At 47.6% G+C, this 26725-nt stretch overlaps 1 protein-coding gene across 22 annotated transcripts in view; it reads right to left on the bottom strand.

Annotated features, from left to right (window-relative positions):
- Positions 1–26725, bottom strand: part of EIF4G1 (eukaryotic translation initiation factor 4 gamma 1) — a 980016-nt gene that overhangs the window by 607085 nt on the left and 346206 nt on the right. For all 22 annotated transcript variants that reach the window (XM_078666154.1, XM_078666151.1, XM_078666155.1 and 19 more), the window contains one exon: positions 18785–18877. In XM_078666154.1, coding sequence (XP_078522280.1) covers positions 18785–18877 — 93 coding nt within the window. The remainder of the gene's footprint in view (positions 1–18784; positions 18878–26725) is intronic.

The following is a 26725-nucleotide window of genomic DNA, read 5'->3' as shown; positions in this document are numbered from 1 at the left end:
CACTGGCGCATGGCTAATTCCAACGCCCTGGTAAACAGACACATGTACCAAATCATGGAGGGACTGGGGCAGTTGGTGAAGGACTTGCCCCAGGATGCCAAGCAGAAAGCCGAAAAGCTAATTGAAGAGGGGAAGAATGCTGCAAATTCTTGCCTTAAGACGGCCCTGGATGGGGCAGACACCGCCAGCAGGCTCATGATGATGGGCGTCACGGAAAGGAGACACGCCTGGCTCAGGATATCCGGTTTCAAACCGGAGGTGCAACACAGCATCCTGAACACACCATTCAACGGCAGTACGCTTTTCGGACAAACAGTTGATGAGCAACTCAGCCAACTTAAGAAGGATAACGAAACAGCAAGATCCATGGGAGCATTGCAGTTCAGAGGGAACAAGAGGGGCACCCCGTCACGGAGGCCCGGCGGAAGAGGCGGAAACCAGCCAGGTACATCACACCAGGCTTTCCAGCAAACGCACCAGGCAGACTCGCAGGGTCAGCAGGGCCATCAGAAACAGCCCTGGCAGTACCAACAAAGAGGCCAGTCCTTTCGAGGGAGAAATGGACGGGGACAAAATAGAAGAGGGGGCCAGCAGCCCACCTCCAAGTGACTTCAAAAAAATCCGTGTGCCCACCCACAAAAAAGATCCCAGGGGGCAGCACGTACAGATGGGTCAAGACAAACTAGACACCTACGACCACAGGACACCAGTGGGAGGAAGATTAAGATTCCACCTCCAGGAGTGGAGAGGAATCACATCAGACAAATGGATCCTCAACATTATCCAATTCGGATACTGCATAGAGTTGGAGGCGAGGCCAACAAACAGAAAACCAAGAAGAAAGCCGCTAGCAAGCAAGCAGCTGCAGTGCCTTCAGGAAGAAGCAAAAGAACTCCTGCAGAAGCAGGCCATAGAAAGGGTACCCTTCAAGGAAAGAAACACAGGAGTATACTCAACATACTTCCTGGTACCAAAAGTAGACGAGACAATGAGGCCCATTCTCGATTTACGGTTCGTGAATAAATTCATAAGAACGCAAAAATTCAAAATGACCTCCCTGCAAGAGGTGCTCCCACAGTTGCAGACCGGGGACTTCATGGTCACTATAGACCTCAAAGACGCATACCTGCACATCCCAATGAACAGGAAGCACAAGCACATGCTCAGGTTCACAGTCGGAGAAAGCCACTACCAGTTCACGACACTGGCCTTCGGTCTAAAATCGGCACCAAGAGTTTTCACAAAGTGCCTCGCAGCAGTCGCAGCGCACCTAAGAAGGCAGGGAATACATGTATACCCTTACCTGGACGACTGGCTGGTGAAAGCAAACTCATACCAGAAATGCAAGCTGCACGCACATACAGTGACCAGCACGCTCATAAACCTGGGGTTCTCCATCCATTGGAAGAAATCATCAATGGAGCCGGAACAAGTGAAGATCTTCCTGGGAGCACAGATCAACACCTTACAGGGCAAGGTGTTCCCCAGCGAGAAGAGGGCGAGGGCGCTGGTGAAGGAAACTCGCCTCTACCGGAAGGGACAAGCTCGGACAGTGAGGACGGCGAGCAAGATCATGGGGATGATGGCATCATGCATCCACCTGGTACCGAATGTACGACTCCACATGAGACCCATTCAAGAATGGCTACAGGAGCAATGGTCACAAGCTACAGGCAGTTGGGAGGATCTAGTGGTTGTAACGCACGCAGTGCAGAAGGAGATGACATGGTGGACCATGGAGAACATAGCAAGGGGAAAGCCTCTAACGCCCCCAACGCCAACAGTGACCATCACCACAGACGCATCCCTGAAGGGATGGGACGCTCACATGGAGGAGCTCAAGGTGAGGGGACTGTGGACACCGACGGATGCCACAAAGCACATCAATTACTTAGAATTGAAGACAATCTTCCTTGCACTGAAGGCCTTTCAAACAAGACTGTACAAGCACAGGGTATTGATACAAACAGACAACACCACTGCGATGTTCTACATCAACAAGCAGGGGGGCACACAGTCCGCACCGCTTTCAACGCTGGCGCAGGAGATATGGAGATGGGCCATCCCTCTCAAGATAGACCTGCTAGCCATACACCTACCAGGGAAGGACAACATACAAGCCGATTGGCTCAGCAGGCAGACATCGGCATCCCACGAGTGGGAGCTCAATGCTCAGGAGACAAGATACCTGTTCGACAGGTGGGGGACACCATCGGTGGACCTGTTTGCCACACGCCAGAATGCAAAATGCCAAAACTTCGCATCCAGGCAGCCCGAGGAGGGGACACTGGGGAATGCCCTATGGATAGATTGGTCAAGGACATTTGCCTACGCCTTTCCCCCGATACCACTGATGCACAGAGTACTGAGCAAGTGCAGAGCGAGCAACATGACACTGATACTGGTCGCACCGCAGTGGGCGAGGCAGACCTGGTACTCGCAGATCATGGAGATGACACAGTGTGCACCCCACAGATTCAGCAGGAGGAAAGATCTACTGTCCATGCAGAACGGAGAGGTACTGCATCCAGAGCCAGAGAGCATGAGCCTAGTAGCGTGGCTCCTGAGGACATAGAGTTCGCACATTTGAGACTACCAGAAAGCACCCTGAGGGTACTTCGGGAGGCACGAAGGCCCAGCACTCGAAAGTGCTACGTTGCGAAATGGAAAAGATTCACAATATGGTGCAGACAGGAAAGACTCCACAATAAGATGAAGAGGGACTCCACAGTGCTAAGGTACCTGACGCACTTACTGGAGAAGAACCTTAGCTCATCCTCGTTAAGAGTTCACTTGGCAGCGATAGTAGCCTACACAAGGGGAGAAACGTGCAGGAGCTTCTTCACATCACAGGTGGTGAAGAGATTCCTAGAAGGAGCGAAAAGGATCGCACCACCCAAGCGGGTGCCGCCACCTGCATGGAACTTGAACACAGTCCTAACGGAACTCATGAAAGAGCCCTTTGAACCACTTCACAAGGCCTCCCTAAAGATGCTAACTATGAAAACAGCCTTCCTGGTTGCGATAACGTCCTTACGCAGAGTAAGCGAGCTTCAAGCGCTGACGCTACAAGAACCATACATACAAATACACAACGATAGAGTTGTGATGAGGACTGACCCACACTTCATGCCGAAGGTGGTATCCAATTTTCACATGAACCAGTCTATACAGATACCGAGTTTTTTCCAAAAACCCACAACCAGCGCAGAGAGAGCTCTGCACACCCTGGACGCCAGAAGGGCAGTCATGCACTACATTGAAAGGACAAAGGGGCACAGGAAAACGAAACAGTTTTTTGTGTCCTTCGCAAACAGCTTCATGGGCAAAGCAGTAACCAAAAGGACCATTGCACGATGGATCGCACAAACAATCCAACTCTGCCACAAACGGGCAGGACAGGAACTGGCTGAGGGGACACGTGCCCACTCCACCAGGAAGAAGGGCGCTACAATAGCCTTCCTGGCTAACACACCCATAGAGGACATATGCCTGGCGGCAACATGGGCTTCGGTGCACACGTTCACGAAGCACTACTGTGTGGACATACAAATGAACAAGGAAGCTCAAGTGGGACAGAAGGTGCTACAGCACATATTCAACACCCAACGCTCATCTTCCACCCAGCCGCCACAGAGATGAGAAACCGCTACAAAATCTATGCACAGCATAGTGAATCCAGAAAGATTCACGCTGCAAAACGAATAGTTTTCTTACCTGTCGGTGTAGTTTTGCAGCTTGAAGATCTTTCTGGATTCACTAGCGAACCCACCCACCTCCGCCAGAAAGATGAGGCTGGAGAGAGAAGAGGTGGTTAACTAAAGAATAGACTTTGAAAATACAAAGCGGTAAATACAAACTAAGAAGAACATTGCCATTACTTCGGAAACGAAAGAAACACGGAAAAAAAGAACCCGAAGATGGCGCCCAAGAGTGGGAGCTTCCGCAGGAAGCATGCCGACGTCACCGGAAATACACCCAAAGGGGGTGTGACGCCGACGCCCACCTGGGCAAAGAGAAAAAAAAAAAAAAAACAAAGAAAAGACTACGAATCCGGACCCAACCACAAGACCGCGGAATAATGCACAGCATAGTGAATCCAGAAAGATCTTCAAGCTGCAAAACTACACCGACAGGTAAGAAAACTATTCGTTACTTACCCTGTGAGACCAATTCACAGCGTGCAGTGCTGTAGATTCACATGCTCCGCATACTCCAACCATCTTATGTGGTAAAGCACGTTTGCCTATTTTGTTTTGGCAGTAGTATTTTGAGTTACGAGGTATATGTTGACTCCTTAGGCGGTTCTGCGCATGGACAGACGTTTTTTGCCCGGTGACTAAGACTATTCTGGAGAGGTCACAAGAGTACCACACATGTGCATGGTTCTGGTTGTTTTGTAAAGGAAGAACTGCTATGTAAAGGATGAACTGCTGTGTAAAGGAAGAACTGCTGTGTAAAGGAAGAACTGCTGTGTAAAGGAAGAACTGCTGTGTAAAGGAAGAACTGGTCGGCATACAAAGCCACAGTATTGTGTTGCCTGGTTACCAGGAATGCTTGGCTAGCAAGCCTTCCTGGAATGTTTGTGTTTGACTAAGAATTAAGTTGGGGCAGTTGGAGGGACAAAGTAGATGGTTGACTCCTTCCGTGCTCCTCTGCTATTAAATCTATTACATGAATTGCAGATTATGTGCATCTTTTCTACACTGGCTACGAGCGCTAAGGAAGTTACAGAAACCTATGCGTGCTGTGGATTACTTGGAGGAAGTATAGTTTTATTGAAGGATTGCTTTGTTACTCTTGGAAGGATTTTACCCCTTAGCTGCGCAGTGAATTATTGTGTATTCTACGTGATCTTATGTGACATTCGGGTCCGTGTCTCGGTTGGATTTCCTGATATGTCCAGTATGGCTCATATTTCTGCATTATTTAATTGCAGGTGCGCGGCACTCCAAGCAGCATCTCTGTTGGAAGCATCTTCACGCAGTGCTTAAGCCTTGTGCTTGGAAATTGGAAAGGGAAGCAACATCTTCACGCAGGGTTACGCTGTGTGACCTCGCTTTGCGACCATCTTGGATCTCTTCACTTCAGAAAAGAGTACATCTTTCGTTTGATTCAGGTTTTTGTGAAGGAATGGAATATGGAAAAAAAATATAGGAATTTGGAAGGTACAGGTTTTTACTTTATCCTTGATAAGTATTTAGCCCCAATTACTGATTTTTTTTGGGCTGGCTGAAATGGCATATTACACAATTTCTACTGGGCAAATTATCAGTTACCTTGTCTGTGCTTGTTAGGGGTGGTGAAGAGCAGGACAGTGAACTAGTCCTTCGGTGAAGTGTGGACAATGGACAAGACCATTCACCATGAGTACAAAATTATAATATTAATCCTCAGGCGTTTTGGGCTGCTGGATCGAAGCTTGTCAAATGGTTGCAATGGAAGGTGTACTTCATAAAATAAATTGAGGCGGCGGATAAAGCTGGAAAGATGGGTGCAGCGCTACAATGGTGAGGAAGGTTAATGTTGGTGGAGACCGAACATTTCCAGATTTCGTTGCGATAAACCAAAAAGTAAGGAACGTGTGACAATTTTGATCATTTGGCGTACAGTCAAAATTGCCAACCTGCTGAACAAAAATGTAGCAATTGCAGTACTTTGGGTCACTTATATCAATGATGCTGGATGCAAAAACAAACTGGAATGTTGGATGAAAATTTGGTGGTAAACTAAAAAGTGATTGTTGGACCCAGACATACACCCAGAAGTCTACAGTGGGAAGAAAATTAATTTATTGGGTTACAGGTGGTTCACTTTTCAATTTAAATAAAAGGGGAAATCGTGGAAAACTATATGTTGCCAAAACAGGTCCATCAGCTTTAGAACGGTTTGATCAGAAAATGTTACATATTCTGGATCCCAAAAGCAAAGAACAGGTGTTGGTGGCAAATGAAAGTAGTACATTGGGGGAGACACTGTTCAAACAGTTGCCCACTGTGTTCAGCAAAAAGTTAAGGAATCTTCTTGGATTTGAGCATTTAATTAGCCTTAGATCAATTAAGAAACGAATAGTTTCTTACCTGTCGGTGTAGTTTTGCAGCTTGAAGATCTTTCTGGATTCACTATGCTGTGCATATTCCGCAATCTGGTGGTTGGGTCCGGAATCAGTCTTTTTTTCTCTTTTTTTTTGTAGCCCAGGTGGGTGTCGACGTCCCGCCATTTGGTGTCCCTTCGGTGACGTCGGCATGCTTCCGGCGGATCCTACCACCCTTGGGCGCCATCTTCGGATTCTTTTTTCTGTCTCTTTTTCCTTTTCTGTCTTTGTAGTGAACCCATGGCTATGTTTGTTAATCGTTTTTTCAACGTAATTCTTTTCACGTATCTTTTCACGTATCTTCTATTCTTCAACTTGCTTTCTTTCTATGTGTTTCCACCTTTTCTCCAGCCTCATCTTTCTGGCGGAGGCGGGTGGGTTCGCTAGTGAATCCAGAAAGATCTTCAAGCTGCAAAACTACACCGACAGGTAAGAAACTATTCGTTTTGCAGCGTGAATCTTTCTGGATTCACTATGCTGTGCATAGATTTTGTAGCGGTTTTCGTTACTTTTGTGGCGGTTGGGTGGAAGATGAGCGTTGGTTGTTGAAAATATGTTGAAGCACTTTCTGTCCTACTTGTGCTTCCTTGTTCATCTGTACATCCACGCAATAGTGCTTAGTGAAAGTGTGCACTGAAGCCCATGTTGCCGCCAGGCATATGTCCTGAATTGGTGTGTTGGCCAGAAAGGCAATTGTTGCTCCTTTCTTCCTGGTGGAGTGTGCCTGTGCCCCTCCAGCTAGCTCCTGTCCAGCTTGTTTGTGGCAGAATTGTATTGTCTGTGCGATCCATCGCGCTATGGTGTTTTTAGTCACTGGTTTGCCCATGTAACTGTTTGCGAATGATACGAAGAACTGTTTTGTTTTCCTGTGTTCCTTCGTTCTTTCAATGTAGTGCATCACAGCCCTTCTTGCGTCTAGGGTGTGGAGTGACCTCTCGGCGCTTGTAGTGGGGTTTTGGAAGAAGCTAGGGATCTGAATACTCTGATTCATGTGGAACCTTGACACCACCTTTGGCATGAAGTGTGGGTCTGTTCTCATCACGACCCTGTCACTGTGTATCTGGATATAGGGTTCTTGCAGTGTGAGTGTCTGCAGTTCGCTCACCCTTCGTAGCGAGGTGATTGCTACCAGAAAGGCCGTCTTCATTGTTAACATTTGCAGTGATGCTTTGTGGATGGGTTCGAAAGGTGCTTTCATGAGCTCCGTTAGTACCACATTTAAGTTCCATGCCGGTGGCGGCATGCTCTTTGGTGGCGCTATTCTTTTAGCTCCTTCCAGGAATCTTTTTAAGACTTGGGATGTGAAGAAGCTCCCTGTTTCTCCTCTTGTGTATGCCACAATCACTGCCAGGTGCACCCTCAGCGAGGATGAGCTTAGCTTTGCCTTAATTAGGTGCGTGAGGTACCTTAGCACCGTGGATTCCTTGGTCAGGTTCCTTTGGAGCGGTTTCTTGCAACACCATTGAGTGAATCTTTTCCATTTTTCCCCATAGCACTTGCGTGTGCTGGGCCTTCTTGCCTCACGCAGCACCCGCAGGGTGCTCTCTGGTAGTTTTAGGTGCGCAAATTCTAAGTCCTCAGGAGCCAGGCTGAGAGGTTGAGGCTCTCTGGCTCTGGGTGCAGAATTTCTCCGTTTTCCATGGAGAGTAGGTCTTCTTGAGAACTTGTGTGGTGGCCCCTGCGCCATCTCCATTATCTGAGAAAACCAGGTCTGTCTGGCCCAATGTGGTGCCACAAGGATGAGAGTCATGTTGCTCTTCATGCATTTGTTGAGAACCCTGGGGATCAGTGGTATCGGGGGAAAAGCGTAGGCAAATGTTTTCTACCAGCTTATCCATAGGGCATTCCCCTGGGACAGTGCCTCTGGTTGCCTGGATGCAAAGTACTGGCATTTTGCATTCCGGTGTGTTGCAAATAGGTCTATTGTTGGCGTTCCCCATTTCCTGAATAGTCTCTGTTTCCTGAATATTGAGTTCCCACTCGTGGGACGCTGAAGTCTGCCTGCTGAGCCAATCTGCTTCCACATTGTCCTTCCCTGGCAGGTGAATGGCTAGCAGGTCTATTTTTAGTGGTATAGCCCATTTCCGGATCTCCTGTGCCAAGTTTGACAGAGGGAACGACTGAGTTCCCCCCTGTTTGTTTATGTAAAACATCGTTGTGGTGTTGTCTGTTTGTATTAGCACCTTCTGGTTGTACAGGTGTTTCTGAAAAGCCTTGAGGGCTAGCAACACAGTTTTCAGTTCCAGGTAGTTGATGTGCCTGACAGCATCTGTAGGGCTCCACAGACCCCCTCACTCTGAGCCTATTCATGTGTGCGCCCCACCCCTTCTGGGATGAGTGTGGTGATGGTCACTGTTGGGTCCGGTGGTGTTAGAGGTTTCCCTTCTGTTATTCTCTCCTTGGTCCACCACCTTATCTCTTCCTGCACCCTGTGTGTTACAACCACTAGATCCTCCCAACTTCCTGTAGCTTGTGACCATTGCTGTTGCAGCCACTCTTGGAGTGGTCTCATTTGTAGGCGTACATTGGGGATCAAGTGTATGCATGATGCCATCATCCCCAAGATCTTGCTCACAGTCCTCACTGTCAGAGCTCTCCCCTTCTGGTAGTGACGTTTCTCCCTCAGTAGGCTGAGCGTTCTCTTTTCGCTCTGTAAGACTCTGCATTGGACGGTGTCGATTTGGGCTCCCAGGAAGATTTTTACTTGCTCTGGTTCCATCGAGCATTTGCCCCAGTGTATGGAGAAACCCAGGCTTGCTAGTGTTCTTGTCACCTGTTCTGCATGCTCTTTGCATGTCCTGTAAGAGTTTGCCTTTACCAGCCAGTCGTCGAGGTAGGGGTACACGTGTATCCCCTCTCTTATGTGTGCGGCCACTGCCCCGAGGCATTTGGTGAACACCCTTGGTGCGGACTTTAGTCCGAAAGCCAGGGTCGTGAATTGGTAGTGATCCTCGTTTACTGTGAACCTTAGCATGTGCTTGTGCTGCCTGTTCATGGGGATGTGCAGGTACACATCTTTGAGGTCTATGGTGGACAAGAAGTCCGGTCTTTATCTGTGTGATCACCTCTTGTAGGGACGTCATTTTGAATTTTTACGTATTTTTTTAGGAACCGTAGGTCCAGGATGGGTATTAGACTTTCGTCCACTTTTGGCACTAGGAAGTAGTTTGAGTACACTCCCTTGTTCCGTTCTTTGAAAGACACTCGTTCGATGGCCGCTTTGAGGAGGAGTTCTTTGGCTTCCTCTTGCAGTAGTTGCAGCTCTTTTCCCAAGTGCTGTCTTTTCTTTGGTTTTCTGTTTGGTGGCCTTTTTTCCAACTCTATGCAGTATCCAAACTGCATGATATGGAGTATCCACTTGTCTGTTATTTTTCTCCACTCCTGGAGAAAAAATCTCAATCTTCCTCCTACCGGCGTTACATGTTCCTTTGTGTTCTGTCTGTGTAGGCCTCTCCTCTCTTTTTCCGTGCTCCTCCCCCGGAGGGTTTGGGTGATGGAGCACCTTCTCCCGTGTTAAGTCACTTGGAGGGTGGTTGTTCACCGCCTCTCCTTCTCTGGCCCCGTCCGTTTCCTCTTGACCGAAAGGACTGGCCCCTGCTTTGGTAGTTCCAGCTTTGCCTCTGCTGGCCCTGGTGGCCTTGGCTGTCACTCTGTTGCCCCTGGTGGAAACTCTGGTGAGAATCTCCTCGCTTGCTTCCACCTCTGCCGTTCGGCCTCCGAGTAGGAATGCCTCTTCTCATCCCCCTGAACTGCAGGGCCCCCATGGACCTTGCCGTCTCGTTGTCCTTCTTCAGTTGGGTGAGCTTCTCATCCACTGGGGCTCCGAACAGTGATTCCCCGTTGAAGGGTGTGTTCAGGATGTTGTTCTGAACCTCAGCCTTGAAACCTGAGATCCTGAGCCAGGCTTGCCTTCTCTCAGTGATGCCGACAGCCATCAGTCTGCTGGATGTTTCTGCCCCATGCAAGGCTGTCTTCAGGCACGAATTGGCGATGCTCTTCCCCCAAGGTGTGACGCCCTCTCACGGTATTGTTCCGGGAGGTGCTTGAGCAACTGTCCCATCTCATCCCAGTGCTGGTATTGATGCCTATTCAGGAGTGCGTTGGAGTTCGCCATCCGCCAGTGTGCTGCGGCGTTCCTCTCAATTTTCCTGCCCGTTAGATCCATCCTCCTGCTTTCTTTGTCAGGTGGAGGTCCAGACGTTGTTGGGACGTTTGCCCTTTTCCTGGCAGTTGCAGCGATTATAGAATCTGCTGTGACGGATCCCTTGATGTAAGCTGGGTCTTGGGAGGAGAATTTGTATTTCTTCTCCGTCCTCGGCGTTACTGATCTGCACGTAGCCGGGTCCTTGAAGGCTTCCTTCCCCTGGTCTGTGATACTCTTGAGCATGGGCAGGAACTGGCTTCTTGTCTGTATGGGAAGCAATGTCTCGAGCAGGAAGTCTGCTTCTGGCTTCTCCTCTTCCAGCTTAACTCCATAGGCTGCTGCCGCCTTTCTGACCACCTCATTGTATGCCCCAATGTCATCCGGTGGTGAAGGCCTCGAGGGGTATGTTTCCACCGCCTCCTCTGGGTTTTCGGCCTCGATGTCCTGCCATTCCTGGTCTTGGGCCGTCGAGGAACCTGAGCCGTAGCTTGACTGCTGTTCCCCGTAATCCCCTTCTGTGTAGTAGAGGTCTTCCTCCTCTTCGTGCTCCGAAGGTTCCGGAGTTTTCGGCGGCTCTTCGACGTCGAACTCCTCGAGCTCCTGAACCTCAGCGACAGTCGTTGCCGGCTTCGAGGGGATCTTGTAACTTTTCATATTTTCATCGAAGTCCTTCTTTCTCTGAAGGATGTTCTCCATTTCGGCCTCGAGCCGCTTTCTCTGCATCTCTGCGGCCTGTTCGTCGTCGAGCGTTTCGGCCGCCCTTTTCGGCGGCGCCGTCGAAGCTTTCTTCGGCTCCTTTTCTTTCGACGTCGAAGTCCCTCTTTCGGGGGCTTGCTTCGATGACCTTTGCTTTTCGCTGGTCTTCGGCCTCCGGGAGTCCTTCTCGGAGGATCCGCTGGGCTCTTTTTCGGAGGATGCAGCTTCGGTCGTCGATTTGTTCGGCGCCGGTGCTCCTTTCGAGGCTCTGGGCTCAGACTTTCGAGAGTCTGCCTCTGGTTTTCGAGGCCCTGTGGGAGTTTTCGGGGTCGTAGACTCTCCTACCTTATCAGGCGTTTTCTTATCGGTCTCAGCGACCGTGAAGTCATCTGGGCCTTCGGCGATGTTGTCCTCGTCTGTGGAGAGGCCAAGTTCATAAAGCGTCGGGGCTTGGCCCTTGCCCTGCATCGTGTGGTGAGCCGTCCTCTGTCTTTCTCGAACTCGGAGTGTCTTCGGCTTGAAGACAGAGCAGGCGTTGCAGTCTCTGCTTTTGTGGTCGACAGGCAGGCAGAGGTTGCAGACTGGGTGCTGGTCTTTCTGTGCGAACTTGTGGTGGCAGTTCTTGCAGAATTTAAAGGGCGTCTTGTACATCCCTGCGCTCAGGGGGCCCCCTGTGTGCGCATTCCTCTAAGGACGTCGAAGATTTCTAAGTTTTCTCCTTTCTTCGTCTCTTCTCTAAAGGTCCTCTTCTCCCGATCTTCTCAGGTCTTCTTGGTTGAAGATTTGCAGTATTTTCTCCTTTCCTCCTCAAAAACTTCTAAAGCTTCACGCGACGATCCAGACCCAACGGCGGAAAAAAGAATCTGAAGATGGCGCCCAAGGGTGGTAGCTTCCGCCGGAAGCATGCCGACGTCACCGAAGGGACACCAAATGGTGGGACGTCGACGCCCACCTGGGCTACAAAAAAACAAAAACAAAAAAGAGAAAAAAAGACTACGATTCCGGACCCAACCACCAGATTGCGGAATATGCACAGCATAGTGAATCCAGAAAGATTCACGCTGCAAAACTAAAGTGACTGTAGGAATGTACCATTATTAGCGTAGGATGAAGTTGCTAAGGAGTTGGAGAAGTGTGTGCTAATGTTATTAAACCTATTGAGGCCTCGGATTGGATTTCTCCGATGGTGATCGCTAGACGAAGCAATGTCAAAATTAGGCTATGTGTGGACTTGCGCCATTGAAATGGCAATATTGTGATTGACAGGTTCCATTGCCAAAGATTAATGAAATGTTTACCTGTTTAAAGGATGCAAAGTGGCTCGTATCAACATTTTTTCAGCTTACCGTCAGATCTTTGTCCCCAAAAACTAAGACACTTTATTCATAAGCCCTTTTGGTGGTTACCAGTTTAGGCGCATGCCTTTTTGATTAGCCTGTGCTGCATTTCAGCGCCTCATGTTTACATTTTTTAATAAGGCGGTTACAATCTTTCAGGATAAAATGTTGGTGTTTGGTGCCAACAAAGCGGAACAGGAGTCTGAACTTCGTACAGTCCTGAGGAACAGTCGAAGTAATTTTGCAAGCAGAAGTGTTACTTATTTGGGGCATGTAATTGACAAGCTGGGAGTCAAACCAAAATAGTCTGTTTCTTCTATTGACAAAGCTCCCACGATAAGGATAATTAAGGTCTTTTTTGGGTATGGCAGAATTGTGTGTGAAATACAGATTTCAAATTTTGCTGACAAAACATACAATATGTTTTCTCAAAAAGGATTCTACATTCGGTTGGTCTCCTGATTTGGAGGGTGATTTCAAGATTATGAAGACGGCAATTGCTAAAGGTACTGCTTTAAGCAGTTTTGACCCTACTGCAGATAGTATTACTACGGATGAGAGTAAAGGTTTGGGGCAGTCCTGTCGCAAGTAAATGACAGGGGTAAAGAACATTATTGCATACGCTTCTAGGTCGCTTGGGAGGAGAAATGCCCAATCATTGAAAAGGATGCATTATCTTGTGCTTGGGCCTTGGAGCATTTGAAATCTTTCATTTTGGGAAAAGCTTGTACCGGACGGACCATAAACCCTTGGTTAAAATTCGTACAGAGGATTCAGCCAATGCCTCGTCTAGGTTAGCGAGGATATTCATGTGAATGTTAAATTTCATGTACAAAACTCTGTATACTTCTGGTAAGGACAATGTTGTGGCAGATTTCCTTTCTAGAATGCCAGTTATGTTGGGCGAAATGTGAGGGTGTGTATTGGTTCCAGCTGGCACCGATTCATGACCAGGGTCATTCTGTCTTTAATGGATGTGAGTGGGAAGTACAGTTGTGTAAGGACCAAGTATTGAAGGAACTTTTACCTCATGTGATAAGTGGATGCCCAGGCAAGGAATCACAGAGTGGCTGTAAGACCCTTGTGGGAGGAGAGATCAGAGTTGACTGATCAATGGAGTTTTGTATACAGGGAAGAGGATCATTTCCCTTCCCAAGTTTTGCAGGCAGTGATTTTGGATTTGAGTGGCATTAGCAGAACTAAATCAATTCTTAAGAATTTGTCCTGGTGACCTGGAATGGATAACACTGCGGAGAGACTGGTGAGGGAGTGCTCTAAGGCGAGCAAGTCTTTGCAAACCTTGTGGCCTCCGGTGTGCAAAAGGTTCTTGCCTAAGGAACTGTGGGAGACGGTGGCAATTTATATTATGGGGCCTGTATGAGGTCTGCAAGAGTGGTCAGAAATATTTGCTTGCGACATTTTCGGATTGGCCTGTGGTCAAGGTGGTGGACAGGGCAGATACGAATGTTGTGCTAGAATTCTTAGATGAAACCTTTACTACTGACTGAATTCATGCATACAGTTAGCGATAAAGGTGGTCAATTTTTATCTGCAAAAAGAACAATTGATACAGAATGCAGAACAATGTCTTACATTCACCCCAGTAGAGAGATCTGGGCCAAAATTCATATTTTTCCTCCTCATGCCATTCCAGTTTCAACCCAGCATATACAAATCAGTCTTGAACCGGCCCCCAAGGGAACAGTCTAGCCTGAAATGCCAGGCCAAGTCCTCCCTGGACTGGGAATAAGCATCCTAGGACCGGTTTCGGGGTTTTGCCCCTCAGCCAGGTTAGTTTGAATCCAGTTGCATCGAGAGCACGGAAATTCAGTGCTCCGTCCATCATCTCCTTGCATTTGCTTTGTTCAATTTTTATCTAACTAAGCTAGGGAGTACTTTGAGAAACATGTGTCACTTAGGACCACATCATTATATAATCCAAGAGGCAATGGAACGGAGGAAAGATTTAACCGTGAGTTGAAGGATACCATTCAGTTAGCCATGAGCAGAGGTGAAGATTGGATTACATGAGAAGTGTATGGGCTTACCACGTTACTTGTACAGATACTATGGGGGTTGCCACCATTTGTAATAATATGTGGACATAAACAAAGATCAGATTATAACCCTGGTTGGTTACTGTGGAGTTCTGGTCAAAGGATGGAATAGGAGCATAATAGAAGAAAGGAAAATTATGATGTGTGATAGTGGTACAGTTAGTGGTTTCAAATAAATGATGGTGTTTCGGACGTGCCAGGTCAGGGTTTGGAAGCGCACAAGGGAAACTTGCAGGAGGATGTAACAAACACTAGTACTACGGATGATTGTATGTTGGAAGGTGTGGGAGTATCTTCTGTCCGAGGCGCAAGACAATGCTGAAAATGTTTAGTGTTGCCAATGATGCCATCACTGGGCTGGGGGCGACAACCCGCCTGGACCATAAACAAAGATTGGTACGGGAAAATAAGGCTCATGTTCTGTTGAAGGATTACATTGCGAATACTTCATAGTTAGTTTTTTTCACTCTACGAACAGATGCTTACAGGGTAAATCAAATTTTCTTTTTGCAGCATATGCTGCTGTGGCTACACATGCTCAGCATAGACCATAAAGCAGTCCTCCAAATAAGCAGCAGTTAGCGTGTGGATGGGGAAGATGCCTGAAGGGTACTTAGGACTGTCTGGCCAACTTGAGCTTGCAGTCTAGCAAGAGAATCCACAGTTTTTAGTAAATGGGTGCCAGGTTTACCTGGAAGCTGCTTTGAATAGGTCAATCAGTGGACGGTGTCTCAGGAAGGCCATGTTGGTGGCCTTTGTGTAGTGTGCCCTAGGGCAGCAGTGGCTGGCGTAGGTAAGCGCAAGGGAGTGGGGTTATTCCTTTGAACTACCCTATCATTACAAACCTGAAAGTAAAGTTCCGGTAGAGTGGGTGCTTGCAATTCTCTACTACACCTGAGCAAAGCTATTGCAAATAAAAATACAACTTTCCAAGAGAAATACCAGGGGGGGCAAGAATGCAGCAGCTCGAAAGGTGGGGGGCTCCGTGAGTCTACTAAGGACTACAATGAGATTCCACTCAGGGTCTAGAGATATCCGTGGGAAGATACTTCTTTTAAGACCTTCCGTGAAAAATTTAATGGCTGGTATGCAAATAAGAGAAGTGGTCTGCATACAAGCAGCTGAGACTGCTAAGTGAAGTCGAATGAGCATGCCTCCCCACCGCAGCGCCTTTAGACCACCGCGGGTGATTAGTGCACTCTACAAATAACTGATTGATTATTTCATAGACTACAGGTGTTAGAGTTCAGGTGTTTTGAGATACAGTAATTAATATTTTCCATTTGGCCACATAACAGGTGCAAGTAGTTGGCCTGTGGGCTTCCTTCAGGATGTCCATGCACTTCTGTGGGAAGCATAGGTAACTGAATTATGGGACATCCGGTGCCAAATCAAGCTGTTTGGGGTCTGAATGTCTGCTCTGGCCTAGGTTCCTGTTGAAAAAGTGTCTTCACTTTGTTTTGTCCTCATATTCGCCCTTGGTGACCAAATAATAGTGCGTGGAGATGGACATATTACTGTCACAGATAGACTGGTATGGGCACTAGATGGTGGGAGGGAGTGAGTCACTCCACAGTAAAGATTACCAAACTCCAATAACACAACTTTGGAACAACCGGCAGGGAAGTATGCTGCAGTGAAATACCCAATCCTATATCGAGCCCGCCCTATTGGGTATACAAACATGCAAACCGGTGTCAAGCAGCGTAATCATTGGACCTTGGGGAAAAAGAAAGTGTCTTGAGAGCTTCCATGGGTACTGATTGGCATTTCGAGCAGAGTACCAGAGCAGTCTGGCCCAGGTAGAGGTCACAAGAATGAGTTTGAGATGTATGTCACATATTGCAGACCACTAGTGGAAGGAGCAGGAGACAAAGCGTAGGCAAATTACCTTGGTCAGTTTATCCATAATGCACTGCCCGTGAATTGCAGGTACCTGTATACGAAGGTTTGGCATTTTGAGTTTTTGGGAGTGGCGAGCAGATTATCAGAGGATTCCTAAGCAACACAAGCATCTGGCGAGCTACAGGATTGTGTTCCCATTTGTGGACTTGTTGGTGGGACCTGCTGAGCAGGTCTGCTAGGTCAACCCTTGTAGATACTGCCATCAGGTGGATGCAAGGGAGAAGGGCCTGAAGCAGAGTTCACATCATCTATTTCTGTCGTGTGATTGAGGTGTGGTACCCATCAGACTTGTGATGAGTCTGTGGTAATAATCACCTGCGGTATATGTAGTGGTGGTGGTCTAGGTTCCCTTGCCTCTAGCTTAGTTTCATTGATACGCGTCACTCGTTTATCCTAGGTGAGTGAACCGGTGGTAGGCTTGTTTTTGTTGCCTCTGATAGAAGCCTGAATCAGGGAAGGTAGCCCTGGCGGCGCCCAGATATAGAAGATAAGGGGAGGGGGGGTAGCTGTCATTTTTTCCAACATCGCCAACAACTGGTCAACCTGTGGCCAAAACAGGTGTTCGCCATCGATGGGCAGGTAGAGCAGACGTTTCCATACTTCTGGTAAAACCTGAAATGCTCAGACGTGCATGGTGTTGGTTAAGAATACTATAGTTTACCATGCAGGCTGTAATCTGCTCATGGATCCTTCCCTTCACCCGGATCCCCAGAAGGGACACAGGTCATCCAGGTAGTAGGAGTATAAGGCCTGGGTGATCTGTAAGAAAGTGGAGGAGAAGGTTTGGAAGGTAAGAGGAGGGGGTGTGAGGGAAGGGGGTAGAAGGGGCAAAGTGATTAGGCGTGTTCCACTTGTCCATGCGCTTCTTTGGGTGCTGTCAGTGCCGAATTAAAAGCCTCAGGTCAGCTTTCTTTTATGGTGGAATGTGTGGACCAGCTTAGGCGGGAGCTGTGTTGCGATTTTTCCTGAGCGTGTTTGCAGTCTCTTGTCTGACATCAAAGACACCTGTAAGCGATCATGGATTGTCTGTCCTGAAACCTCTAGACTTTTAGATAAGACAGTTCCCAGCACAGATAACTTGTTTGCAGTAGCAAGTGCGACGCTCTTGCCCACTTTCAGAACCTATGGTGCTCGCCTTGAGGCTGCTTAGAGTCTTCAGCACCAATGTGGCCAAGATCCTCATCTTGGTTGATGTCAGAGGAGGGTGAGAGCCTGTGGATGAGGGTGCTATTTGGGTTTCTCCCAAGACCGAAGAGTGTTTAAGCCATGTGGTGCCCTGGAATGTTGGCCGAGTTTGGAGGGTGGCTCATGGATGGTGCACGCTCTGCCACTCTTTAAGGTCCTCACAGGCTTAGGGTGCGCTTCTGGCATACTCCAGTCCAGTGGTGCGGTCTGTGTGCATGATCCCGTAACTTTATCAACGACTTTCTTTTCTGGCTCCGATGCAGAGGAGGAATATTTCTGGCGGCAGCTGATGGAGTGGGAAGCTAGAGGTTCTAGCCTCCTCAGTTATCGGTGTTTGCTCCCAGATTATGTCTGGAGCCTCCACCGGGACCACCTGTTGATCTTGTGATGTGCCCACTGACTCTGTGGTAGCAGTGAGTCTTCTTGCACCTGAACACCAAGACATGCCTTGCATGTGAGGTGTAGTGCTCCAGGGATTAGCAAAAATTACCAGGCATGGGAAATTTCCTGTAGCATGGAGGGCAATAATGAAACTGCATCAGTTACCAATAACGCATTCTCTAGCAAGAAGTTGGTGCTCGAGGCCCAGAGCAGGGCCTGGGCACAGCAGTGGTGTTTTGGTAGAAGCTGGGTCCTAGAAATCTCAGTGACCAGAGCCTTGATGAACTCTCAATCTGCAATCAGTAATGACGTCCGAAAGTGTCGAGAGGCGCCTCGATCCTGGAACTCCGGTAGTGCACGTCCAAACGCAACAGCAGAAAAAAAAAAGACATGGAGTCTGGGTCCATACACATTGCCAGCCTAAAGAGGAGTCACCATATATACATTGAATCTGAAGACTTCTTCGAAGAAAAATTTCTTGCAAACGTCTGAGCCAAGCAAGAAGGTAGGACTAAGAAGAGCATGTATACATACAGCAACCTGTTATGAACAGAACATTTACACAGCGCTTACTACTAGGCAAGTGCTTTGCGAGCAGAATAATGTAGAACACAACATCAGAAGTAAATAGGTAAGTGGACAGTAAAGCATGCTTTCTTTTCCTAATAGTAGTATTAAGGTTAAGTTTGTGTGAGCCCATGCATTTACTTCAGTGCTTTGAAATACAAATGCTCTCTTTAAGCCCTCTGTGTCTTCAGACTCCCCTCTGATCATCCTTAATAAATGCACTGAAAACTATTGACGTAGGGCTTTCTACTGTTCATTGTAAGATTGTCTACCTAAAATGTATCAAAAATCCAGTCTGAAAAAGCACTGCTATGGGCAAGTTGCAGCTAAATACTCCTTGTTACCACCAAATTATATGTTGATCTCGGGGAGCACATTAGCACTCCACCATGCAGCGCTGCCTTGGAAAAGCTCTTACCTGAGGTGGAGTTGGTGTGGAAGTCGTTCTTCCTCCAGACATAATCTCCTCTGTGATGTCTTTACCACCTTGATTTGGATCTCGTATTCGAATCTAATGGTGAGAAGAATTCAAATCGTCAATACCACAAGTATTCAAATCATCAATACCACAAGTATCCTATCATTCTGCTACATATAACAGTCTTCATACAGTCCACTTTGGATTGATACCAGAAATAATTTTGCAGGTCCTTAAAGCTTCAAAAAAACAGTACACAGTTGGCAGCACCAAACAACGTCAGAGCAATTTAAACAAAAAAGCACCCTTTGTTTGACAAAAAAAACACCTTTTTTTTTAGTCCAACTGCCTACGTTGTGGCCTTTTCATCTCCACTTAAATGGTCGAGTTTCTCGTAAAGAAATATTTAACCGACAAGTGATACAACTAACGAAACAAATCACCAGGTGGAAATCAAAGGTCTTTAAAATGTGTGCACTCAAGTGTTCTAAATGCCCTCCAATATTTCTTGCAAATGTGTGCATGTGATAGTAAACAGGACAGAACATAATTTACAACTCATGGACAAAAGAGCATGAAGATCAAGTTATTAAACTTCGGTAACGCCTTATATGGTAGGCACCATCTAGTCGCACATTCCCTACGATAGAATTATCATCCCCAGGAGTCCGACTGGCTCCGGATATTTTTTAGAGCAGTACTCCTGTACACTGGTAGGTGGTGTCGTTCAGCTGCATGGTCATACAATATCCAGCTGGACAGTCTCTACCCCAAGATATGGTGTTACCGAAGGGATTTAACTTTTTCATCAGAGACTTCAGGACAGACTTCATACCTTGGAATAGATACCCAAGCAATGCTTCCCCAAAGGTGGGTCTATGAAAAATGTACACCACTAAGTCCTGCCAGACCGAGCGGGCAAAGTGCACATTCCAAAGGACCTAACTGTCCAGGTAGTAGTGTTTGGTAAACATATGCAGAGAGGCGCATGTTGCTCTAGAAACTGGTTTCCTTGTGCTAATGCAGTGGTTGTAGCCTTGGCTCTGGTAGAATGAGCACGTAGGCGGGGGGGGGGGGGGGGGGGGGGGGGGTTGGTTCAGAGTTGCCTCTTGTCTAATGTGTGGCTTATTTTAACAGCGCACGAGTCATCCCTTCTTTCCCACAAGGAATTGGTCATCCATGTGGAATGTTTGCGGTTAAGGCAGAACTTCCCTCTTTTAGAATCCAGTAGTGGAGTCACTCCTCAGAGGGATGTGGCGCAACAAAAAGTAGGCCGGATGATGGACTGGCACACATGAAAAAGAGTGACAACTTTCACCAGGAAGGAGGCTCTAGTGCGAAAAACCAACTTGTCTGAAAAGATGTTCAGATAGGGAAGTTTCGATGACAAAGCTTAAAACTCACTGATCCTCCAGGCAGATGTTATCGCCAATAGGAAGACAGTCTTGATAACGAGGAACTTGAGGATAATTGTGCAGTGGCTCAAAAGATGCACGTATTAGAAAAGTGAGTACTAGACTATGGTCCCACAAAGGAAGGGTAACTGTGAAAACGTGCCTCAGACCTTTCACAAACCTATGGACAACAAGGGGTTTGAACAGGGATGTCTGATCTGGCAACTGCAGCTAGGCTGAGATGGCATAATGATAGCCTTTCTTTAAGGTGCCTATTGAGGAGCCCAAATGGGCGAGAGAAAGAATAAAGAGAAGGACTAGCGAGGGTAGCAGAAAGGGTCAACGGTCTCTGCACACTGCCATAAACTTGCCACAACAGCAGGCATATACTATCTTGGTACAGGGATGCATGAATTGGCCTTCGGGCTGTTGCCTCATACCCTCATGGGCTGGGCACTCCCTCTGCCCTACAGAACTCTTTGGTGGGTCCTCCTTCCACGTCATCCAGCAAGCCCTGGCACGTCACCAAGAGGACCAATGCCCTGAGTGGGCTCCGGGGCGGCCACTGCAGGTGCCCCATACATCTTACTGGGAAGATCTTCAGGGACTGGTTTCCCCATACCCTCTGCCTTTGCCCACCTTAGCAGTTGACTGGGACATTTTGTTTCCAGGCTCCAGTCATTTGCAATACCCATCCTGGAAAGCCATGGACCTTGGGGTTGCACAGCTCCAATCAGGTAACCCCCAACATCTCCACATGAGCTTTTAGCTCCACTTCCTTCCAGATAGTGCGCTTAAGTAAATTACCAAGCACATAGTCCACTGGCATGGCAGGGCACACTGCAACTTTCCAAAGACTTCAACCCCCATCCTACCCCCTTCCCCCACCCCTCTGAGATCGGGCCCATGTTGCAGATTCCCCTGATGTTGCACCCACTGGAGCTTCAGGTCCTGCGGCAAAGTCTATATATGACGGTGAGCAGTGTCACAAGCAGAATGCCAGAGGCCATGAGGCCAAACAGCTTCAGTCAGTCTCACAGAAACCCAGGATAGAGGTTGAAACATCAGTATCATGGCCTGAATATCGTGGGACTCCACATTTGTGAGGATAAGCCTGAAACTAAACCGTATCCAGAACGGCTCAGATGAAAGGGAGCATCGGCAAAGGCGTCAGGTGTGACTTTGGCACATTGTTGGTGAATCCCAGCCCGCCATAGTCTGGATGTGGGACATGACTGCCTGGGATGAGCCTGCCTTCAACAGCTAGTTGTAGGACCATAAACAGCATGCAAACTGAAAGTGTTCATGGCCTACCTGGAACCGCAGATTACATCTGAGGAAAGGCAGGACAGGGATGTGAAAATATGCACCCTGCAAGTCCATTGTTACCAACCAGTCTCCAGGATCCAGGGCAAACAGACTTGCATGAACATTTTGAATTTCTCCTTTTTGAGAAAGAAATGGAGGGTGCAGTCTAGGATAGAACAACGGCCCCTGTCCTTTTTTGGACACCAGAATGTAGCACGAACAACCACAACCTACTTCTGGCGCTGGCAGAGCCACCACTACCTGGAGGAGTAAGGATAGATGGTCCTCAGTCAGCCTGTCGCACGTGGATGGCATAGAAGGAGGCGTAGTCACAAAGGGGAGGGAGAAACCACGTCAGAAAATCCAAAGAACCCAGCAGTCTGATGTTATCGACCTCCAGTGGTGCAGGTGAATGTTGGTTGTAGGCAAACTAAACCTGCTTAGGATTCCATACAAATTCAACTCAACACTTTAGGAAGAAAACAGTCAATGCTATTGAATGTAGAAAAATGAGGTTATCGGTGTTTGCAGCTGAGATACTGGGGTTAGAACAAGGGTTCCCCCAGGGTTAAGGATGCACTCAAAGAGCACTCTCAGCTGCACTAGGGTGGCTGGGTGCAGAGTGCTGGGGCCAATGTTAGCTATGGGGCTAGGGAGCAGTCAGCGGCTACACTCTGGCAAGCCACAGGGCTGAGGGAGCAAAGCTCCTAGAGTTAAGATCAGGGCAAAGGGGATCCAAGTTACCACACAAAGTGCACCCACAGCAGAATAGGAGCGGCCGGGTGCAGTGTGCTGGATCGGGGTCAGGTGCAGGGTTTTCAAAGGAAGCTCTCTGGTCGGAACAAACAGCAGGTTCAGGCAAGGAGGCTTCCTGGAGGAGACCACCGGTTGGAGAGGTGAGTTGGGATGCAGGGGGTTACTTGGACATAGTCGGTTGGGTTTTCTTACCAGCTCAGGTCGCAGTCAGGGGGACCCTCCAGATAGAGGCTGCAGGTGTCGTTGAGAGGCTTGAGGTAAGTCCGGGATCAACAGGGCCCATGTCGGGATCGCTGGGCAGACCTCCTTGTAGCGTTAGGCCACTTAAGTTCAGGCCATGGGCATCTGGTGCAGACTCGCAGGTTCGGCCAGAGCCAGAGTCGGTTTTTTTTTTTAGAAAGTCTGCTGCTCACAGGAGACAATCTGTGTAGGGAAGGCAGGGTAGGTCCTCTGGGTTATGGGGGGCTGCTAGCTGCAGGACACGCCGGGATTCCGCTGGAGCAGGTCATGGCAGTACAGGCCGGTAGGGCTGCGGCCAAGGCAGTTTGTGTCCTCTACTTCCTTCAGCATGGCTTTGTCCTTCTTGCTTGTCAGAGGCAGCAAGGTTCGGGATATCACCATAATACTGAATTTAGGGATGTTTCAGATAGGGACAGGTTCGGAACTAATGGATCAATTCCTTGGGGTATGTACACCCCTATTATGCCACCCTCCTATTGGATGGGAGTATACGCCCCACTCTGGTTGGCTGGATTCCCCCCATCTTCAAGATGGCAGGGACTGAGTTGTGCTTCGCCTCCTCTCCCCCACATGAGGGGGTGGGGCTGGCAAAGATGGGCACATCTCTCATCCTATCTTTGTTTTCCCGCCGATTCTCCCGTTCAAAGTGAGGGTCAGAACCAGTGGGGCCCAGTTGCTGGGAGCAGCAAATGGCTGGGTCAGCTCACAAAGGTGCCAAGCCTTTGAAGCGTCCTTCGTGGAGCCTGTCCATCCTGGGGGAGGAGGCTTGGCACCTCTACCCAGGATGTGCTTTGTTTCAGGACCAGAGTGCAGGAGGCTCTCGAACCATGAGTCCAGAAACATGTCTAGGGGTTGCAGCTGGCGAGTAGCCACTCAGCCAGGTCAGTAGACTTAGGTCGTTTTTATGGGGGCATCTCTAAGATGCCCTCCGAGGGCATTAAATCCCACAATGGCATCAGTGTGGGTTTAATGTGCTTAGAAGTTTGACATCAAACTTCATATTCCAGTAAAGCCATTATGGTGATGTGGAGTTCGTAATTACACACTCCCAGACCATATACTCTATGGTATAGTGCACCCAGCTAGAGGGGTGGCTTACCTATGCCACAGGAAGTGGATTGTAGGCATGGTACACAGGAATGTGTGCCATGTCGAGACTTCACTTTGCTCTGCACCATGACACGCAGCCTGCAATGGCAGTGTGTGTGGTAGATTACAGGACATCTAAGGGGGCACAAAATGTGCTGCAGTCCTTAGAAGTCTTCCCTGGTCACAGGGTCCTTAGTACCCATAATACCTTTTACAAGGGACTTACATGTGGTCAGAGAGTTGCCAACTGGGTGTGCAACAATACAGTTTTAGGGAAACTTAGGCCCTGGGTACCTGGTTGGCAGGAACCCAGGGCACAATCAAAGAGCATCAACATCAGGCACAAAGTGAGTGGCAAACATGCAAAAAGGGGGCACTTCCCTACACGTGTGGGATGAAACAATGTTCCAGGAATTAGGCAAACTGCAGTGTTAAAATCCTGGGAGTTATTCTGGGCAGCAAATGTACCTTACCACCACAAATAGACATTCATATAATTATTTCTCTATATGCCAAAACTATGAAGTATCTATCGGTGATGAAATGAGGTATGGTATATGGAGCAGCTGTGAGACCTTACAGTGTAATACACTTACCAATCACGTTAGGACCAGCAGGTTTAATGTGTTAAAACCTCTAGCTGAACCCTGGGTGGCTGTGGTCTGATAAGCAAGGCTTACACAAAGGAACAAGTGCAAAGTATTTATAAACAGCACCAGAACAATTGAAGAATTCAACAAGACTAAAAGCAGACACCAAATTATTAAAAAAAACAACGAAAAAGATCCACAGAGGGTCCTCAAAAACAGTAACCTCAGAGGAAGAAGCAGTCTTCAGGAAGTTCCAGGCACTTTCATCTCTTTGCTATAGGTTACTATGGAAGTGGTCCTGATGCAAGAGATACAGGATGCTGAAGATCTCAAGGATGATGTGGGTGCGATAGGGCCAACAGGGTCTTCCTATTACTCTTCGGTCCAAGAACTCTATGGCCCTAGGAGTAGATGCCCCTCAAAATCTGTGTGGTCCTTGCAGAATACCAGTCACCACTGGCCTACAGGTTGCCCGGCATCGCCTTAGGGCTCATTAGGGCTGCCATTGGGGTGACTTGTACATATTACGGGGTGGGCTTGGCCATTTAAAGCAATGGCAAAGTTGGGCTAACCGCTTAAAACTGCTCTTCCAGTCTGCAAAGGCAGACAGCTACCTGCCATGCCCAGACTAACACAACTAGTACTGTAATTCCTGGGGCAACCCTCTAGCCTATATGCCCCCGGTAACCTTGGTACCATATACTCTGGTAAGCAGGCCTCATTGCTATCGGTGGCGAAAGACCAGCAGCTTCAGTCTAAAAGTTAGGTATGACCATTCACGGCATTTGTTTACACTACCTATTTCTTAGTTTTCCACAACATGTAGCGACTATCGCCCTTTCAGACTACATAAACGACACCTCCCAACATCCTCTTGTGTTCGTGCCAGAATATGTAGAATGCTGCTGCAAAACATGGACCATAAATCACTAGCCCCATTTAACACAATTTTAAATTAGACTGTCTTGAACTAGAAGTCAGGGTCCAAGTCACTACACTGAGTCCTGGTGATAAATTGTTTTGAAGCATTTTGCGTTACCCATAACATTTTACAGCATCTGCCCTTGCTTTTTGCCGAACAAATTTCAAACACACAAATCAAGAATTATTTTAATAATATTGCTTGCTTCACTTAAGATTCATCTTTTCTACCCATACAGTATTTAGGTTTACTTTTCAGATCATTCCTCCTACTTTTCCCATAAACACCTATTCATATTGAAATGCTCTTCACTTTCATTAAAGAGCCTATATTTGACATCTTCATACAGCAGGGCGTCCTTCCTCCCCCTCAATGGCATGACTATTTAGGTTACACCTAGGCACCGCTTGCTCTGTCTCTTCTAGACATGCTGTATTCAGGATATGTGCATAAAGCTCCGCCTACTTCCCGCCCATCTTTTTAATTGGGTCTTGTCCCAGTTCTTTGCAAATGGTGGCTTTTCATTGGCCATTAGGCTTTGTAGTTCCCCCGTAGTACCGCCCTCTTTGTAATCTCCCATGCGCAAACCCCCTATTGCATGAGTTGCACCAAAAGGTTTTAATTACAGCCTCGTGGTACTATTTTCTTAAAGGCCTTCAGACAGGACACTCACTTGGTCCTAAACAAGGTTGGCAATGGTTACTTTACTAGTTAGCACATCTCGCATTTATATTAGACCTTTTCTAAATTTCCCATCACCCGCTCCACATAGAAGTACAACCTAATCCGGAAAAGAATATAATAATTTGTCACATTTCAAAACTAGTAATTGTATATATTGAATGTACTGTAGTACTGTCTTGCATGAAATGCATTATGGGTAGGGTGGATTTACCACATCTTCAAAGTTTATGATGCTCACTAGGGACCTCTAGGCGCAGCTTGCGGTACTGCACCTACACATCACTCATTCATATCAGACCTTCTATAAATTTCCCTTCATCAGCTCCACATACAGTACAAACTAATTGGAATTAATAGAATTGTTTTGTCACATTTAAAAGCTGGTTCCTGGCTCACAATGCAATCATTTGCAATGCACTAGGTCTCGCATTACCGAAAGTATGAGCTAGTGGTGGTACATTATTTGCAACGCCAATATCTCAAACGATCAGTAATGCAAGACCTATTGCATTGCAAATGCTGGTTTTAAATAGTTTCTCAAATTGAAGCTATCAGGCCATAGCATAACTCAATCCGTACCCTTTCGCGTTTTAGTTTTGTGCTTTATTACCCGCACCAATTTTATCTACAGGAAAATCACCCTGCTACCTTGTGCTTTTACACTCCCCATGAGATTTCCTTGCACCTATATGACCATTAGACTCGCAATATCATAAGTTCTTAATATGGGCGTTCAGGGAGCTTCATCTTCTTAACATACAAGACGAAAGATACACAAATAGATTAAGTAGCATTTAAAAGGGAAAGTAAAGGTTAAAATGGGACACTACAAAAATATGTACCTAGCTCATTCCTGGGGCAGAGATACGGCCGCAATTGTTACATGCTAAGATGATACAACTAATAACATGGGGCACTGTGCCCACTGTTATTCTGGAGTGCAAGGTTGGTGGGTCAT

Source organism: Lissotriton helveticus, chromosome 11, assembly GCF_964261635.1.
Source record: "Lissotriton helveticus chromosome 11, aLisHel1.1, whole genome shotgun sequence".
Classification (NCBI taxonomy): domain Eukaryota; kingdom Metazoa; phylum Chordata; class Amphibia; order Caudata; family Salamandridae; genus Lissotriton; species Lissotriton helveticus.
The sequence above is the reverse complement of the archived record's forward strand: the minus strand, read 5'-3'. Positions and strand labels throughout refer to the sequence as shown.